Raw genomic sequence first — 19,402 nt, 5'->3', positions numbered from 1 at the left:
GTAAATACCTTTATCCCAAATAAGCTGAACGTTAGCCTATTGGACACTGGGCGGAACTCCAACGTTCAGCGTTATGATTGGCCAACTCACCAGAGAGAGAAATATTATTTCCGCTAATTTTTATATAAGTAAAATAATACTTTATGGTATAAGTTCTTGAGCACTTTTTAATCACGCAGTAGTGTAGAGATGTTCTTGAGATGTTCATCACACAGCGTGTGAAACTGTTGCTTGTGAGAAAATAGAAGGGATGCTGAGAGGTGTGATGCTGTAGAAATCTGTGCTGTACAAAAGGCAGTCTTCAGGTTAATAAAATGGGTTTAATGCGCTTATTGTGAACCGTAAGTACCAGCAGAGGCCCATAACATAATATTATTATGCACAAATATGCAAAATTGCTAGGTTTACGTCTTTCTAATATAAACTGAGAAACTAGACTTTGATTTTGATTTTATAGAGACTTGTGCTTTACAGTTTCTCTATAGACTCTCATTGCAGGTGTACTTCTGTAACCATATACTGTACTTTTTAAAACTGAACAAGGATGGAAAAAAAATGTTGTCAATTACATGTATAATGTAAGTTTCGCTTTTAAGACTTCTATTAACTGTGGTGGAAAGTGGTGGCACATAACGTCCTCTTAGCTAGATTTAAGCATATAAGATGCACATTAATGGAGCTAAACACACAAAACATTCAAGATGTTCCCATAGGAGATTACTTCTACATTTACCTCCATTTACAGCTTCTTCACTATTATTGACTCAGATGTCAAGGTCGGTAATGCTGAGAAGAGTTGCTTCGCATAGCTCACTCTGCCTTGCAATCGAATTGAAATTTCTCTTGCAGGGATGGCACTAAAGGGCCTTTCGGACAATTTAGCCCATCAAATATTTACATAAATCCTTTTTTCATTAACCTGTGTATTGAACGTTTAGATAAATGCTGTTCGGCTAATTTTCGTCGCAGGCTTATTTTAAGAGGCACCGCTCGCCCATCAAGGTTGCATATTTGCATTTTCAGCGCGGGATGATCTTACACCCGGAAACGCATTTGAAGGTTAACGTCGCCTCAAGATTTTTAAATAGCCCGTTGAGTGTCCTTTCAGTTGTTGATGTTTTTGAGGATTCTTACATTTCGAGTTGCCCTTCGAGCGAGGAAACTCCATTATTGATAAGACACCGCGGGTTGATTTTGAAAATGCTCTAAACAAAAGGGAAAGAGAAAACGGCAAACAAACCGTTTTGGGTTTTTTTTTCTTCAACTGTGTTTATTTCCAAAAGGCACTCACTACATTGAATGTAATGGTTGCACAAGATACTGCAGATACTGCGAACAGCAATTTACTAGCATGTGCAGCCCGAAAGTAGAGCTCAAACATGGACATTTCAAAGTCTCAAGAAGCATGTTTGTGGTACAATCAATACCATAGCATGATAACATATTAGCACAATAGCATGCTTTAAGGGATCCATGTCTTTAAATAGTTTTGAATGCTTTAAAATTTTCATAGCTTTTTTCATATAACAAATATTCAGTCCGTTGCTGCATTCGCTCTAGACTATTGCAAACATGAAAAGAGTAATTAACATTAGCTCAACAACAAGCATTTTGCTGCAGCTGTAAATGTGTATGTGTGCGTTTACGAGGTGGTGGGAATGAGGTACCGATACGTGTGTCTGCCTCAGGGAGTTTTCATTAATACAGTCAGCAAGACAACAATCACATCAGACGAAGCGGTATTTGGTTTCAACAAAAACACACACACACACACATACACACACGCACAAACACACAAATATGTCAGACGCTCCCAGGCGATTAGCACGGCATTGTTTAGTGGTGTGTCAAAAGTCTTAGTCCAGAAACATTCTGGACAAGAAGAGACGGAACTAAAGAGAGAAAGTGGTAAAAAGTGCAAAATGGTATTTTCAAACCAATAAATAGCGTTTCCCTGTCAATCCTAAATGAAACTGCATCCTATACTTTCATAAAGCTGAGACATAAGTATGCCATATATTTCTTTCATATTTCACGTACAGAATGTCTAGTGGACTTCGATTATTTAAGATTTTACCCTGATCGTTCGCAAATCAACGTAACATTGTGAATATGTCAAATAAATAAAGGTGCTGTAAGCGATTTCTGCAAAACTGTTGATATTTGAAATAGCTAAAACAGGCCCCTTCCCAAATGGATCGCATCCTATCTTGTCAGCTCAGCCTCCACATTCAAATGCTATGCAACAGGCACCTCCCCCTTTATGAGTGGGCACGCCCCTTTCTGCAGATTGGCTACAAGATTCACTTTATTCTCAGAAATTGCTTATTTGACAATTGCTTAAAGGGACAGTACACCCAAAAATAGAAAAGGCAAGATCAACATATCTCGTTTTGGATCTTACTAGGGCTAGGTTATAGTCACGCATAGCATCCGTAGATCACTGACAAGCTACGCAAAAATGATTGTCAGTGATCAACAGCTCCGTGTATTAACTGCCGCTCTATTTGAAGGTGACTGAGATTTACCACAAATTAAGGAATTAGATGCACATGACTATAGCATGTGATATATCGCCCAGCCCTAGATCTTACTCACTTCAACAAAACATTTTAAACATTTTTTGGTTTTTAGAGTTTTGGCTAAACTATCCCTTTAAATCAAATAAATGGATATGTTCAGCAGTTTGTGACTAAACTCTACTAGATATTCAACCTTCCATGACTTTCTACCTTATGGCTTCTCTTTTGTCCCACTGTCCTAAAATTAAAACTATGAAAACAGTACCGTGTAGCAACAGCTTTAGATATTTAGCAAATTGTATGTCAGACATACCTTACAATTTGACAATTACAGTAGGACTACAAGCCCTGAGATTTCATAGGATAACTTCATAAATCTGGATCACATATCGATGCACTTGACTTGTTTTACAGGTGAGTAGAGTTCCGTGCATATGCAATGTGTCACCAATTTAACACGGTTTCTTCATATTCAAAGAGTTTGATCATCTATGATCATAGGGAATTCAAGTCTCAAGGTAGGTTTCTTCATTTTGAATGGGTGGGGATCTGGACAGACATTGTTTTTAAGCAGTTATGCTTCCTGACAGATGACCTTGAAGCACAGTCTGGCAGAAAGAGACAGTCTGCACTTTCAGTCACAATTCATACTATCTGCCAATGTAGCTTGCTACGGATTTTGTCCAGTACACAAAACGCAAGCATTTTTCAGTTGTCTGAAGAACAGAACCAGTTGTCTTCCAGTGCTACTGTCACCATATTTCCATTATCAAGTTATCAGGACACAGTGAACAGTTAAATGAACAGCAGAAATTGAGATTCTCATATCTCAGCTCAGGGTAAGGGCTAAACAAGGCACTTTAGGCATATGTTATTTTCCTACACATTTCCCCTTAGGGCTCCATCTGCAAATGGAACTCTTTGTCTTCAAGTTTTGTCTCGTTTTCTTCCTCTTTGGTCTGTGGCGGTAGAGGCATGAATCCGTTTTGTTTATTGGGGCTCTCCACAAAGAGAGGTAAGTTGGTCAGACTGGTGTTGACCTCTTTCTCAAGCTCCTCGTCCTCTGCCTCCTCTTTCTTCTCCTCATCCATTGTGGGAGTATTACAGCTGAAGGAATCTAAGGCTTTCCTGCCGTCGTCTGGGATGTTTTTCCTCAACTCTTTGTTCTTGTTCCGTTTGGCTAGTTTTGTGACTGAGCCAAGACGGTTGAAAATGTTGTCTTCCGAGTACGCCTGGCTTGGGTCGCTCCGCCGATGCTCATTCTGCTCAACTCGTAGACGCAAGTTGTTGAGCTTTGTGTCGATGCTCTCCTGGGAGGATGTTTTGTAGTTGGCGGTGTCCAGGCTGTTGAAGGCAGCTCGTCGTTCGGGGGACAGCATGTCCAGGGAATGGGCCCGCTGGTCGAAACCTAGTTGCCTGCGCTCCATGCTGCGAATGGTGGCGGCCCTTTGCAGTTTGTCGTGGACTTCCACGCTGAGCCGCCGCCTGGTTTCACGGAGCTCTGCGCGAACGTTGGCTTTCCATTCGGCAGCGTGAGCCTTAATTTCACCCACCTTCAACAAAATGACAATGGTAAATAAACCTGTAAGCTTTAAATGGTCCTTCCAAATAATTGTTTAAACTTTTAATGACATTTTTGAGTATCTACATTTAAAAAAAAGACAAAATCTTAAGATGTATTATTTGTATTGATGTTGTTTTTTATAAATTTTTTGAAAAGCTATTGAATAAATATTGCAATTGCAGCGCCGATCCTAGACTTCTGGGGTCTCAAATCATGCTCATGTAAAGCCATAAAGTTACAGTATCTCTTCCACGGATCGGTACGCTTTCAACTAATTGTTTTTTAGTCACGAGCAAGAATGTACAACATTCACGTTTCATGATTTGGCTAATTATTATGTAGAAAGGGTAACAGCACACTGCATTAAAATAAATGATCATTCATGTTTGCATGAACGCTGACCAAATTCAAAAATAAAACTAAAGTTAAATCGTCTTTGAGATCAAGGTATTTCTGGGGCCCTACGCAACTTGACTGATTTTTTTGTTTCTTCAGATATTAAATTTTTTTTTCCTTATTACAATCAAGTTGTATCACCCTGATATTCTGGCTTCATCATAGTTCATCATATAAGAGAAGCTGTTATTGTATAAATGCTATTTTTGGTGTATTTTCTTTTACTAAATTAATCAAATAGTGTCACGTCATGTCATTGGCATCATATTTGGAAGTATAGATTTTTAGCTGAAATAATCAAAGCAAATGCAATGTGAAAGTCTCACCTCCATTTTTGTCTTTTTAGAAAGCACCCTGAGCCAGTCTCCAATCATGCTCAGAACCGCAGCAAAGTAAGCCAGCCCAACCAGGATCCAGAACCACACCAGCGGTCTGTACCATTTCCGGTACTCTATTCTTCGATTGCCTCCTGGAAGAGATGTATAAATGACACTTTCATTGGGAGCATTTGATAGTCTTTTAAATCTACAACCACATGCTTTTTTATTCATCAAAACGTCCTGCCAAATTCATGAAAGCTATTTCCTGAGAACATAAATCCGACTAGTTCAGTTTTCTTGACAATTCATGGTGTCTGCAAGCAGAGAAATAAAAAAAACCCCACAATAAATAGCTTTTATATGGAAACAGTCTATAAAGGAATCGGTTTAACCGTGTAGGATCTTCCCTTCTGTGATCTGCCTACCAAAACAAACCAAAACCACTGAACCAATTTCTTGGAAGGGATCCACAAGAAACAAAATGATCGAATCATACATGGACATTTCTTTAACTTCTGGCTCATTTGTGTCACAGAGGTGGCTTTCCTCATTTGCTGCTTCCCCAAATGGCCTTAAAGCTTAAAATATTAAACTACTGTTAATCAAAAATGATAGATAGATAGATAGATAGATAGATAGATAGATATAGATAGATAGATAGATAGATAGATAGATAGATAGATAGATGTTAAAATGTTAAAATCTACCTGCAACATAATCTCCGATCCCAACAGTTGTCAGTGTGATGACCACAAAATAAATCGCTTCCAGCCCAGTCCACCCTTCAATGTGCTTGAAGATAATGGCTGGTATGGTGACGAAGAGAATGCAGCCAGCCAAGATGAAGAGCAATGTAGAGGCCACTCGAATCTTGGTCTGGCTTATTTGATTGTGTTTGCGCTGAGGGGGGGGGGTGAAATAGACAAAAAGCAATATCAACATGAAAGATCACACGAGAGCCATTCTTAGTCACGCAAACAGCACGACTTCATTGCCAGCAGCGGCTACACGTGGCATGAGAAGACATTTCGTGACTTTGTGCAGGTGGCATGTGTTCATTAGCTCTCTGATGGGCCTAATGATGATCTGAATGAGACTGATTAGCCCTAATGAGGTGTGATCTCAGCCCGTACTGCAGATGCCACTGCCTCAGCATGCAGGAGCCTCGGTTCTGTGTTTATTTACTAAGCCTGTACCTCTGCTGTGCAGATTCTGACTAACCCACCACAAACAAGAGCTGCGATCTACTTGACTAATGCCTCCCAGGACGTCAGGAAAAGAAGTGACCTTGCATAGTCTAATATGATAAAACTACCACTTGAAATTCTAATTGCCGTGGTAAACAGTTTTATACTGGAACATTCAGCGTTAACATACATTGTTTGGAATCATCACAGCAGTGTTATTTTCAGGTCTATGCATACTGTACATTGCCTTTCCAAAGTTTCGGGTAGGTAAGATTTTTGTATTTTGGCAGTTTTGTGGACTGTTTCTCTGTAATGCTAATCATGTTTATCACCAAATCCAACCCTAACCAACCCAAAAGTGTTAACAAAGGTAAAGGTACATTTATGTCATGAGACCAGGTAGTGTTTACGTTTTATATTACTCCTGTTTATTTTCAGCTGCCATTACAATGGTCTTCAGTATTAAATGATCCTTCAGAAATAAAAAAATATTATTTGCTGCTCTAAAAAATTTTATATTATTATTTGTATTATCAGTAGTGCGATTAATCGATTAATCACTACTAATCACATCCAAAATAGGTTTTTGTCCATACAAACTATAAATATATATACTATTTATATATAATATTTATATATAAAAACATTATATCAATATACATATATACATGAGTCTGTGTGTTTTTATATATACAGAATAAAAATACACAGTATACAAACATTTTGTAAATAAAAACCTATTTTGGATGCAATAAATCATGATTAATCATATATGTATATATATATATATATATATATATATATATATATATATATATATATATATATATATATATATATATATACTCATACCTATTGGCTTAATTTTGAATAACATCTACTGTTGCTAAAAACTGTTATTACTATTATTTTCTCTTTTTTGTATATTTTTTTGTTTCTGACGTCTTTATTTAAAATAAATACCAAATTTTGTCTATGTAAGCCCTTAAGATGAATTGCATTACAATGTATTATTTTGTCATGATCACTACCTACTTAGCTTTATGCAAAAATAATAAAGGGAGTTTTAGGATTACAACACTGTTCTTGCCATCTTGGACCTATTTAGAGAAGGATTAGCGCTTATTATAACATGTAACTATGAAAAAAATTAATCAAGATGACAAATCATTAAATAAAAGTCTCCATTTAATACTAGAATCAACTAAAGAGGAAGAGTTTCTTTGTGGCATCAATTTTGACTGTTATAATATATATATATTTAACAGTTTTTTGTTTTTTTTTTACCTTGTGTTGAAAAAAAATATAATTCATTCATGGAACAATGTGTTCTAAAATCAGCTCAAAATCTTTTTGTGTAATTTCGCTATAAGTCTGTTAACTGAAACTGCACAAAATCTGCAGAAAGGCTTTTTAGCAACTATCGTAACCTTTCCAGACTGCAAAAATTTGGGTAGAAGTTGTGTAGTGTATTACAGCCTTCACATGCCTTCCCACAGAGCCCATTAAACAGATTGCACGTCTATCCATCACAGCATTGTTTTCAATAACCCCAGTTTTGTGCATCTCAGTTCACTTACCCTGAACATCTTCTCCACTTTAGCAATGCTCTTCACAAAAATCGTCCCTAGTTGATCACCAACACCAGCCAGAAGAAAGCCAAAGAGTGGGATGCCAAAAATTGCATAAAGGATGCAGAAAATCTTCCCACCCTCTGTACTTGGAGAGATGTTGCCGTAACCTTAAAAATATAAGAGAGTAACGGTATAAATTAACCAATTTTTAAATTTACCACTTTAATGTATATTCAAAGTAATGTAAAATATATAATGATATAATGGTAAGGGGACTTCATTGGATAATTACATGGATACTTAGTTCAATGTCAATTCAAATTACACAATAAAAATTTTAAAAAAGTCTAATTTTGCTATATGTAAATTCAGACTCAATCTATTAATTCCAATGCGGCCCAGTCAGATATAGTAGGTTTAAAGGGAATAGTAGGAAATTACCTACTATAGTCTCCATGGATCAAAATGTGTCTACTGAGAGCATGTTCAAAGGTTTGGCAACTGAAGTGTAAAAACTAATCTTGTTTATGCCTTTGTCCGTTGCCCGCTGGATGGCTGAGCCAATGAGAAATGACATTGAGAGTCCTGTCAGCATTTAGATACTAACCTGTATTGCACAACAGCTTCTTAAAGTAATCAATCACAGTCCCTGGCAGGTAACACAGCGGGTAGCTTATGGACTTTTAATGCATTACATCAAACCTCCAATGGAATGCATGTCACTGCAAGTAGTAAATTAATGCCTTGTATTTTCACCACAGGTTAAAAAATAAAGACTTTCACCTCGCATTTGTGTTTTTACATATTTTTTTTAGGATTTTAACGTTATATCTTTTTCTTTTCTATATATATATATATATATATATATATATATATATATATATATATATATATATATATGACACTTTCAGTTAATATCTATTTGTGAGTTAACATTTCAAATTTTTTTCCATTTACAGCTTTGATTATGCACCCCCCCAATTTTATTTCCTCACTGAGACTATAAAATGTGTCTAAAAATCAATGAATCGCTCCATAAGCATCAGTAGTTTCATTTGGATTGACAGTTGAAGCAGGCACATTTTCACACATGGAATATAAATGGGGTTGAAAGAGAAAATGATTGATTGGTGGTGTTGGGGGGGGGTCAGGCATATTGACTGAAACTAACGCTATAAATGTATGACGCAAGCAAATTCCTTGTATTTGGCTTGAGCTATGCATAATGTGGGGTGGAGACGTCTAGAAATGTACGTATAACATCCAGGGATGTGTAGGTGTTACCTATTGTTGTTATCACGGTTCCAGCGAAGAAAAAGGAGCTCCCTAAATCCCAGTGACTGGAGTTGTATGACGTGTCTCCGATAGGACTGACGCCAGCGTTCACTGCTTCTACGGAGTGCTAGGAACAGATAAGACTGGTTTTAAGGTCACTGTATGAGAAGCACGTCTCCCGTATGATTAATAGTCAATTGCAGTGGCACATCATTTAATGTGGTAATGAAAATCAAAATTGGTATCGGGCCAAAATAAATAAATAATTTCAACATCAAAACGGACTGAATCTCTGAAAGCCATACAGGCAGTGAATACAATCTGAAATTAATAAGTATTTACTTGAAAAGGCCAAACAATTTAATCTAGTCTTTTGTGTGATTTGAAAACCACAGTGTGTCATATCAAAAAGTAATAAATCCACATACATATTTAAGGGGTAATAATAAATATGCAATAATGGTGATAATACAGCAATCCAGGCTCGTTGGAAAACTTGCCTATGGTAACATTTCTGCAAAAAGATATTACTTTGGTTTTTGCACATTTCACGATGATTTCCAGGCGATTTGATTAGTGTGCAGTTTTACAGGGAATGTAAAACAGTTTTCTAGGAATGTGGTTAAGAATCACCGCTTTAATAACTTACCACCTACACTAAACTCTACCGTAAACCTAACTAATAGTGTCAACAAAAGCAACTACTCCAAACTCTTAAAAAAAAAGTCCTTCAAACTGCTTTATCGTGCTTCGGTAAAAACACAAGCTCATCGTAGCCTAAGTGCAATGCTGTACCAGGTGCGCTACCGAGCAAGTTTGCCATGTCAGAATGTGTGTGAGTGTGTAGTTTACTGCAGTGCTCATTTTATCTGGAAATTACATGTATACGCACCATTTTGGAATTGAAAAAATTTCCAATGAGCCTATGTTTTGAGCAGAACGTAACGCATCCAGCTATATATTTTGAAACACCGATGACTCACGATGCCTCACACGTTCTAGCCATTCCAAACAGAGCAAACAGTAAATAGATCCTCTTTTGTTGAACAAACTGTAGTTATTTGACATACAGTTTGTCATGGTCAAGGCATCCTACTGAGGTGATGATCCAAATAAGCTGTCTAGCTTTAATGAGCCTTTGATGATCAGATGTATCATTAATAGAGAGGAACAGAGAGGGCGGATCAGAAACAGGTCACTCAGCCCAACAGGACGCCTCGAGAGCAGATGGAAGTACTATACTGAGATCGACAGGAAGCGGCTCAGGTGTGAGAAACGAGCGTGTGGGCAGCTGAAGGGCAGGTACACAAGGGCAGATTCAGAGTCTGTCGGTCTAGACTGGATGCGTAATACGGAGTTTGAGCCAAGTGTAGCCATACAAGCAGAACCAAATTTGCAAGAAAACAACTCTGATGAAGAACAGAGCAAATTATGGAATTCTGAATCGCAAATGTCTTATGAATGGCAGATTTCTTATTACAATCTTTGAATTTTTGAGTGTAATGAAACTGAAATAGCCACATTTACATTCTCTGTATCTGAACAATCAATCGGCTTAAGATTCTTTCTCAATCCAAGAATGGAAAATGCTGTCCCTTGGGTGGATGCTATTTGAAGAGCTCAATTCTCTCGTATAATGTGATGTTCTCGACCGTTTAGAGCAAATGGCTTTACCTCAACACAGACTGCTAGAAAGCACAAATTTGCATTCCGTATGTCTGCAGCTCATCTTCAGTTTACTCCATCTGCTTGCCTTGGTGACTTATATATGTGGCTACTGTATGTCCCCTACAGGGAGACGTTATACCTCTTTTAAGGTGGTGAGAATATGATTTCGAAGAAATATAAAAGCTTCTTCGCAACAGACAGTGGGAGCTCAGATGACAGCCTCTGAAAGCTTTCAATCCCATCATGAGAACTGTCACTGTGACTGAGGTAAACCATATCGAAGCTGTAATACTGGTATTATGCAATACGAGTATTATGAGGGATGTCTTTTTTTTCTAGATATAAGATTCTGCCCAAAACACAGAGAGATCGATCAGGAAACCCAATTTCTATTAATCACCACTGCGCTTTGTTGCGATTCTAAATTCTGACATTCACAAATGGTATTATATGAGAGCCTGGTTTCATGGAAATGCGTATAAATAGTAGGCCAAATAAAAACAATAACTAATGGTCATGATACGCAAAAATAGGACTTTGGCATATATGTGACATGCATATTTTTGGGGTGCATATAATACGTAGTTTTCTTATGATACAACATTTGTTGCCGTGCATATGATTTGCATACATATGATATGTAAGTTTTTACTTTATTTGGCATACTATTTATACACACTTTGATGGAATTGGGATATAACCAAAACATGCTACAAATATATTATTGCTGATTAAATATAATAGCATAAAGTAAACAAAGCTTAGTATAGCCTTAAAAATACTTGTATTATAACATTATTATCAGGACATTTAAAGGCATACACCAACCCAAAATGAAAATTTTGTCATTAATCACTTCCCCCACGTCGTTTCCAAACACGTAAAAGCTTTGTTTGTCTTCAGAACACAATTTAAGATATATCTCCACCGACAGCCAAGTAAATTACACTTATAAGGCCCCAAAAAAGTATGAAAAACATCAGAATGCTCCATCTGCCATCAGTGGTTCAATCTTTTTTGCACGCAAAGAAACCAAAAAAAGAAAACAAGCCTCCCAGATTTCATCTAAAATATGTTCAATTGTGTTACGAAAACAAACAAAGCTTTTACGGGTTTGGAACAACATGGGCGGCAAGTGATTAATGGCAACATTTTCAATTTTCGGTGGAGTAAACCTTTAACTCTCCAATTCTCACTACTGTAAAGCAAATTATAAAGTGTCATTTTCAAGTAATAATATATAAAGGTAGCATTTGTTGTGTTGCTTTTAATGACACAATATATTATTTAATTAAATAATTCCAGAACCCTTGTATAGCTATAGTATTTTGTGTTAGAGAGATCGAGGTGGGATAAGTAGTATAAATAATAGTATAATGGAAAATGTAATTAAATATTTTCTTCCATTTCCTGGCAGGTAGAGTGATGTAACTGGAGGTGAAGAATCTAAGCAAATGCCAAAGCGATTCCTAGAGCTGTAGACAGTACACTAATGCTTGAACATTTCCTGTCAATTTTAGCTGAAAACACCTTTTGATAGTCAACGTGCAAGCATTAGTGCACGTGCTCTGTCTGGTCTACAGCTCATAGAAGTGCTTTGGCATTTCTTCAGATTCTTCACCTCCAGTTACATCACTGCCAGACTGCAGTACATATGCACAGCTCGAAGCCTGAGCAGAGCGAAAGCAACAGCTTACATGCAGCTAATCCACACGCCAATAGCCTGAATCATCTAACGCTTTGCAGTATTTCTAATCAGCACAACCACGAGTTACATTTCCCGCCGCAGATCTGTTTTCCATTTTCTTTGTTTCGCGTCTCCCAGCTCAAACAACATTCAACAGCAGAAGCTGACAGGAAGCAGCTGTCATACGCGCCTCTCTCAGGCTCGGCTGGAGTCGGTGAGACTGAGCTATTTTGAAAGGGTGCTTTGTTACAAAGCTCTCAAATGCTGCTGGTTCTAGATTAAATTAGGGTTTCAGGTTATTGATTCAATTATGGTTTTTAACCTCTCCGCCTCAGTCATTCCAGGGAGCATTGGGCGAGCTTCACGTTTTCCCCTGCCCATACTCCTGATGGAGCCCCATTAGCGCAAAAGGAATCAAAATTCCCCAGCAGATGCTTTTAAGACTTGATTGTTCTTTATCTGCGGGGCCGGGTGATTATCACCGCTCATCTATCAAAGAAGCTGCTGGTTCTTTTACTTGGCTTCATCTCTCAAGGACAACCGAAAATCGTAGTAGCAAACAACAGAACTGCACAACAGTATTGACTCCTCAACACGATTAGGTTAAGAACTTAGGTTGTGTATTTCAACAAATGGTCGTCCACCATTGGTGTTGTGACCCGTTGAGTGAATAATGAAACCGGCAGAACAGTTGGACATTGACAGAGCATTGCAGCTGCTTGAGCCATATGAAAGCTGAGAATCTTTCAGTGTCTAATGTGATCTGCAGTGTATAAAAAAATCTCAGGACTTGATGGATTCCAGTAAATCAGATAACGCGATTCTGGCTTGTTTAGTCGGGATGCTTAATTTCCAGCGATTATCGTCGATTTGATTGCAGAGAACGTCTCTGCATTTTATAACCAATTGTTCAATCTCGTCATTATACGCCCCAATCATTTTATTCTCATATTTGATACAGTTCAGTGCTTTGATACACTCTTATTTTGATTTCCTTTAACAGAAATTGTTTATGAAAAAAGCTTGTGTAACCTAATTCATTTTTACATTTGCATTATGCAATCAGCTCCAACCGTATGGCTTTTCTAACATAGTAAACTTGCTCGATAGCCCACCTGGTACAGCATTGCACTTGCGATTATGAGTTTAAAGACTTGTAGAGTCAAATGGTTGCTTTAGCAAATGCCTTTTGATATCATGTTTGCTTTTTGCAGGCTTTAGCGTAGGTGGCGGGTTATTTTCAAATGCAATAGAGTGTAAACCTTTTAGCGCAGTCACTGGACATTTCATTTCTGAACTGCCATGACACATACAACAACCAATGTTTCTAAACGGACATTTCACAGCACAGCTATTTTAACAATACACTTAATCATTGATTGAATTCCTAGCATATTATCGGTTCTTCTCTCACCTCATCCATCATATTTCTCAACATCGCATATTCCACAAAAGATACATGCTTTAGAATTAGCCTGAAAGAACATATCCTTTAGAACATTTGCTTAGTGAGCGTTCCTCTGACGCTTACAACGCTGCCTCGCTCGCTGTTGGAACAGAACCAGAGTCAATTTCTGGAATGTCTCTGCACTTGGGCGCTACTTTCACTGTTTTATGGGGAGCTGTGAGCACTGGTCCCTGAAAACCCCAGAACCAGTGAAACAGAGTGCAAGACAAATGAACTGCATCTGTCAAGCTCGAGCAGCACCTGACCCTTGTAAACCAGGCCATAAACAGATTACATGGACAAGAATTTCTCTACCTTTCTTAGAATAAAAACTGATATAAACAAGGGTCTGCATGGAGTGTGCGAAAAAGTACAAATGAAATATATACAAAGAAATTGCTCAATTACAAAGAAACATGACTTAATTGCAAGGTCGTTAATTAGTACAGAGGAAACACTCCGAACCTTGCAACCTTTCAATCTCAAAAATGTAAATATTAAACATATTAAGATGTGCAATGTACGCTTGTACACTGCTTTAAAAAAATACACGACTGATTTTTTTATAGATATAAAAGGAGAACGATACTCTTCGCAGCCAATAGGTTGTAATTACGGAATCTACCAACAGGGGCAAATTGTTTTATGCAAATCAGCAAAATCTTGAACCCTTGACGCGATAACTTAACCGCGAGTCTACAGTAAATGAACTCCGCTGGAATGAAAATTCATTTTTGTCACAGCGTTAGACATCATGTAACAGACCTGACAAAAATGCATTAGTCAGGTTTCAGAGATTGAAAGGTTGCAGGGTTTGCAGTGTTTCCTCCATAAATCATTGCCATTTTCCTGCTGAGAACATTTCTGAAAAGTCGTGTTAAAGTAGCCTCTGTAAATGAGAACTGGACTTTCAACACTGCAAAACAGATTGATTACTGCTATCATGGCCAATATCCATCAAATACTTCACCTCTACCCCATACGGCTTGCTGTCATAAGTCCGCTATACAACAGTCTGCTCCGATACCTTATATTTATTTTCGTCACTTGCTCCATTTAGAATTGTCCAACCGCTGTGCCCCGGTCTATTGCACGAGTGAAGCTCGCATGTCAGACAGATCGATGAAGCTATATTGTTACACTAGATCTGAGATCCCACAAGGGACACTAGCCGAGCTCTACTACAGACGAGCAACAGTTTTACCTTGATGAGCTCTTCCAGCTCATCTCGGGTCACGCAGGTATGTTTCTCCAGGAAGGCGGCTTTCTTCAAAGTGATGGCGTCTTTTTGGTTGCTCTCAAAAGGTTGCTCCAGGGCTCTGAACACCAGACCGCCGGCGACCAGGTACGCTACCACCACCACAAACACGGCAAGGACAGTCTTCCACTTCATGACCGTGAGGAGGGCTGAGCCGTCCGCCACCGCTTCCATGCTGGCCACCATACTAGCGGGCCGGGAGACAGAAAGGCGAGGTAAAGAGCAGCCCATGGGGTTCTGCATGGTGGCCACACTGGCCTGCACCAAGCTGGACTGCAACATCCCTGGTTGGACCTTCTTCGGCGGCACCAGGTTGGTCTGCACTGGCACTGTTAAAAAAATCGTTTATGCCATTAATATGATCATTCACAACACTGGATTTACTTCAGAACGTTATATCAAACGATAAGTCAAAGTTTTACAAATCAAAACAAGAATGTTTGTAAAAATCTTAAATGATGTGAAAAAGTATTCTTTTTAAGGTTAGTCCATGTCGTTTTGTTTTACCTTGCGTAGTTTCGGTTATAGTTTTCGAAGACGAGAGCATGACACGCAACCTCTTCATGATGGAATCTTATTTGCCCTGCTTCTAGCAACTGACAAGATGATTTCGCGACAGTACCGTAAAGTTTGGACCCATAGCCCCGACGTCAAAAAGAGGTGCACTTTCTCCTATTTTAAGAGCTGTGAAACCTACGAGAGCTGCTACACTATATAATATTAAATTATTTAACAGTTTATTTTTAATCGTTATATTTAAACTGTCATTCATGCACTGCAAAAAAAAGAAGATGATTAGCTTTTCGAGATCAGGGTTTGCACCTATGTTCATTTTCCTTCATTTGTAATCATGACAATTTTCAATTTAATGGAAACACTCCAGGTGGCCAAGGGTGGTGTTTCACATGTAATGATCCCTAAGCCTCTGATCATTGCTGCATATCCACACACACACACACACACACACACACGTGTCTCCACACACACTTCTCCTGGCTTTCTGAAAACTCGTTACAGAAGAAAGCAGCAGCACAAGGGTGGAGCAACGTTAAGCTACGCCGTTTCAGACTAACTGGTTTTGTTCATAAACACATAAAAGCATGAGAGCATTATGCATGTTCCACAAAAATCATCTTGCGGAGGTAGTGCTGTAAATAAATCGAAATGGCTCTGTAAACGGTAAACCCAAGAACACATGAATCACAGAAAGCACGTATAAAAACTGAGCCCGTAATAAATTTTCCCTCAACTTTCTTGTAGGCATTCCCTTTACCTGCAGTATGATGTGGTATTGTACAGCTGTTTATGTGGACACTATCCCTGCAGCATGACCGCAATAATTTACTGTGGCAATTCAATTGGTTGTTTACAAGTCATCCTGACCTTAACCTCAGATTTTTTTTTTTTTCACTAGAAATTGAGAGCGTTTTTTTATGAGACTTTAAGACATTAAAATACCGTATGAATCGACAAGTGACTTAAACAGTAGTCGCATTATATAAAGCAGCTGTTGCGATCAAAGATATGTTAAATAATAATAAATAAAATTAAATAAAATTATATATATATATATATATATATATATATATATATATATATATATATATATATTTTTTTATATTATATATATATATATATATATATATATATATATATATATATATATATATATATAAATAAAAACGTAATACTGTGTTCCGAACGTAAAAACAAAACAAATTCAATTTTCTGCGAGGTCAATGAAGTAATATGTAAACGGCTGTCTCGTGAATTTGTGTGATTTGCTTGTGCATAGTAAGATTAGGTAATGCGCGTGTCTCCCACGTTTCATTATGCATCTCTCGTGTCTCTGCATAGTACTCATAGACTTGTGGGCGCGTTATGGTGCACCTCTGTTCTAGATTTTTTTTTAAAAATGTAGCCTTTAATTGCTTATACAGACGTCTTTGTGACTTCTTCCTCTCCCACCCTGCCAAACGTGAACCGCGCTGGTCTCTCGCTCCTGTCGTGATTGTGATTTGCGAGGAACACCTCTTAAGCATCAACGGATGTTGTGATTGAAACGCGTGGTTGTGAATCCTAATGAAGGTGTTCGGTGAAAAACACTGAGGCGGACAGAACATGAAATTTAACAGAGGCGTTAAACCTTTAGTGTCGTGCCACTAACCGATCACTACCTCACCCACTGGTACCCCATCATCATTTTGCGCATCTTGGTTAAAGTGCTTTTGATTGGGTTAGTTGGGTTCTTAAATCACTCAACGTGACGGACGACTGCCAGAGCGCGTCTGTGCTTCGTTACGCTCATAATAACTTCTGTCAAAGATGCAGCATGAGCAATAAAGCACGCGTGCCACTGGAAATGCGTTTTGGAAACGAAATGGTCCTACCTGGTGGAGGGTTCCAGTTCCCTGGTTTCCTTGGGTTTTCCGTTGGAAATTTCATTTTTGGGTCGCAGTTTAATTCATTTAAAGCGGCAAAGCGATCGGGAGATATTGAATCACGCGGCGCATTTCCTCGAAGACATTGTTTTTAAGCGAGACAGGGAGGTGAACTGGCGCAAGCATGAGATCATCTTCATCTTCAGGCGTGTGGAGCGATGGATGTGCTGCTAGACCGGCGTGGAATCTGCTTCTGTTTCTTCATGGCACTTAAGAGTACTACATCACTCCGCCTTTTGCCAGTTGCACCATTTTCCGCGCGTCAGAGGCTCTTCGTGTGTGAAGTAAACAGTGAAGGTGCAGCAGAAGTCCGCGCGCTGTTGGGGGCATCGTCTGAATGGACCATCCAGAAGGCTTTTCTCAACAGCCGCAGTATATGGCAAGCGGGTTTAACATTCATCTCACAAGACTAACCTGTGTCCTCGAAAAAAAAAAGGAGTTTACGCATTCCTATCCTACTTCTTATTCACTTCCAACTAGCACAAAGGCCGGTTTCAGGTGTAGCTATAGTTCTGGTCAGTGCTCACATCAGTTAATATTTAACCCTTAAATGCACAAGACATCGTTCTCGACTCTCCCTGCATTTTAATATTCAACGATAATTTGAATAAAAATGTAAAAAAAATTGTCTTTAGGAAAACACTTTGCTTTCGCAGGCAACACACGGCAATATAAACAACAGCTGTTTGAACGGTTCTCATAAAAATAAGTGTACTGTTCCGCTGAGAACTATAGCACTTTAGTTCCGGAAATAAAAGTACTGTTCTAAAGCACTGGGACGATTTTGCGATAACTATTTAGCAGTACCTTTTAAGAAGTAATGTCACATGTTACATGTCACTGAGGCCGATACAAGCAGAAAACGCAGAAGAGGAAGCCGTTTATAACACATTGATACAATGTCATACACGTTTAGCCAATCAGCTTACACTTATGTCACTGATAGTCCCTGGAACTGTTTTAAACCCTGCTCTGAACTAGGAGCTGATTAAACGTAGTTCTTGGAACTTGAATCATTTCTAGTCTCAAATGCAAATGGCTGAAATGGGTAGCACCACAGTTAGTTTGGGTACTGTGAAATAGTTCCTGTGGTGCGAAAGGCCCTACTGAGAAACGTTATTGAAGGCATCATGGTAGTGCCCTTAATTACTTAAGGTGTCTGAAAGTGAGCAATTAAGGCTAATTACTAAAAGATCAAATAGGCCTTCACAAAAGGGTGTTTAATTACAAAAGGGCACTTTAGGCGCCCAAGCACCCCCCTCCGCACGTGTCTGTAATAACGATTGGCAAAACATTCATGCATTTAAGGGTTAATACAGACCGGCAACTACTGGAATACATACTTGTTTAGCCTGAAGTACATATTTCATAGCTGAACAGATTTCAGTAATTATCCAATGTCTCTATTGGATCAGCCTAGTTTTTTAGCAAAATTGCAGTGATGCCAGTAAACCATCTAGCTGCAATCCCAGATAACCATTAAAAACAAGTTCTAGTAACACCAAAATGGTTATTTTAAAGGAATGAATGTTAAAATGGCTTGCCACGGCAGTATGGAGCCGCCACACATAAGGCTCCAGCTATAAGCCAGGCTCCCCTCTTACCTCGCCCGATTATACTGCACTGTTGCGCCAAGTGCTGGTGTCAGAGAATACTCATCCTGTGTGCCACATGAAGTTCAGCCGGTGTCATTTACACGGCCTGCTAGCTTGTAAACCGGTCAAGCTTCTTTTCTGTGCAGGTAGAAATGCCGCTGCTTCTATGATACTGCGGGATTTATCCTGGAAATGTAACGGCAAAAAATTAGAAAGCTTCTGCGGTAAAGCACTGACTCCATCTGTTCATTCAGCATTACAGCACTCAAATATGAAGTCATCACCTTACATAATGAATCCCAATTGCTCAGTATATGATCAATAAGGGATCTCTGTCAAACAAATAGGATATGAAATATTGCAATACTGTGAAATATCCGTCAAGTGAATTTTCATCACCGTTACTCCAGCCTTACGTGTCACTTCAGAAATCATTCTAATGTGCATATTTACTGCTCAAGAAACATT

The 19,402-nt window shown here is 38.5% G+C and overlaps 1 protein-coding gene across 1 annotated transcript; it reads right to left on the bottom strand.

The window, feature by feature from the left end:
* Nucleotides 1–1,242: 1,242 nt before the first annotated feature.
* kcnk10a (potassium channel, subfamily K, member 10a) lies at nucleotides 1,243–19,154 on the bottom strand. The gene is made up of 7 exons (XM_043220500.1): nucleotides 17,289–19,154; nucleotides 14,845–15,227; nucleotides 8,848–8,965; nucleotides 7,570–7,730; nucleotides 5,510–5,702; nucleotides 4,809–4,951; nucleotides 1,243–4,075 (listed from the first exon to the last, which is right to left on the bottom strand). Exons 1-7 carry the CDS (start codon nucleotides 17,341–17,343, stop codon nucleotides 3,416–3,418), a joined length of 1,713 nt encoding a protein of 570 aa, XP_043076435.1. The 5' UTR covers nucleotides 17,344–19,154; the 3' UTR covers nucleotides 1,243–3,415.
* Nucleotides 19,155–19,402: the final 248 nt, after the last annotated feature.

The sequence above is a fragment of the Puntigrus tetrazona genome, chromosome 20 (assembly GCF_018831695.1).
Source record: "Puntigrus tetrazona isolate hp1 chromosome 20, ASM1883169v1, whole genome shotgun sequence".
Lineage (NCBI taxonomy): Eukaryota > Metazoa > Chordata > Actinopteri > Cypriniformes > Cyprinidae > Puntigrus > Puntigrus tetrazona.
Note: the sequence above shows the minus strand (reverse complement) of the source record. Positions and strands in the feature narration are given on the sequence as shown.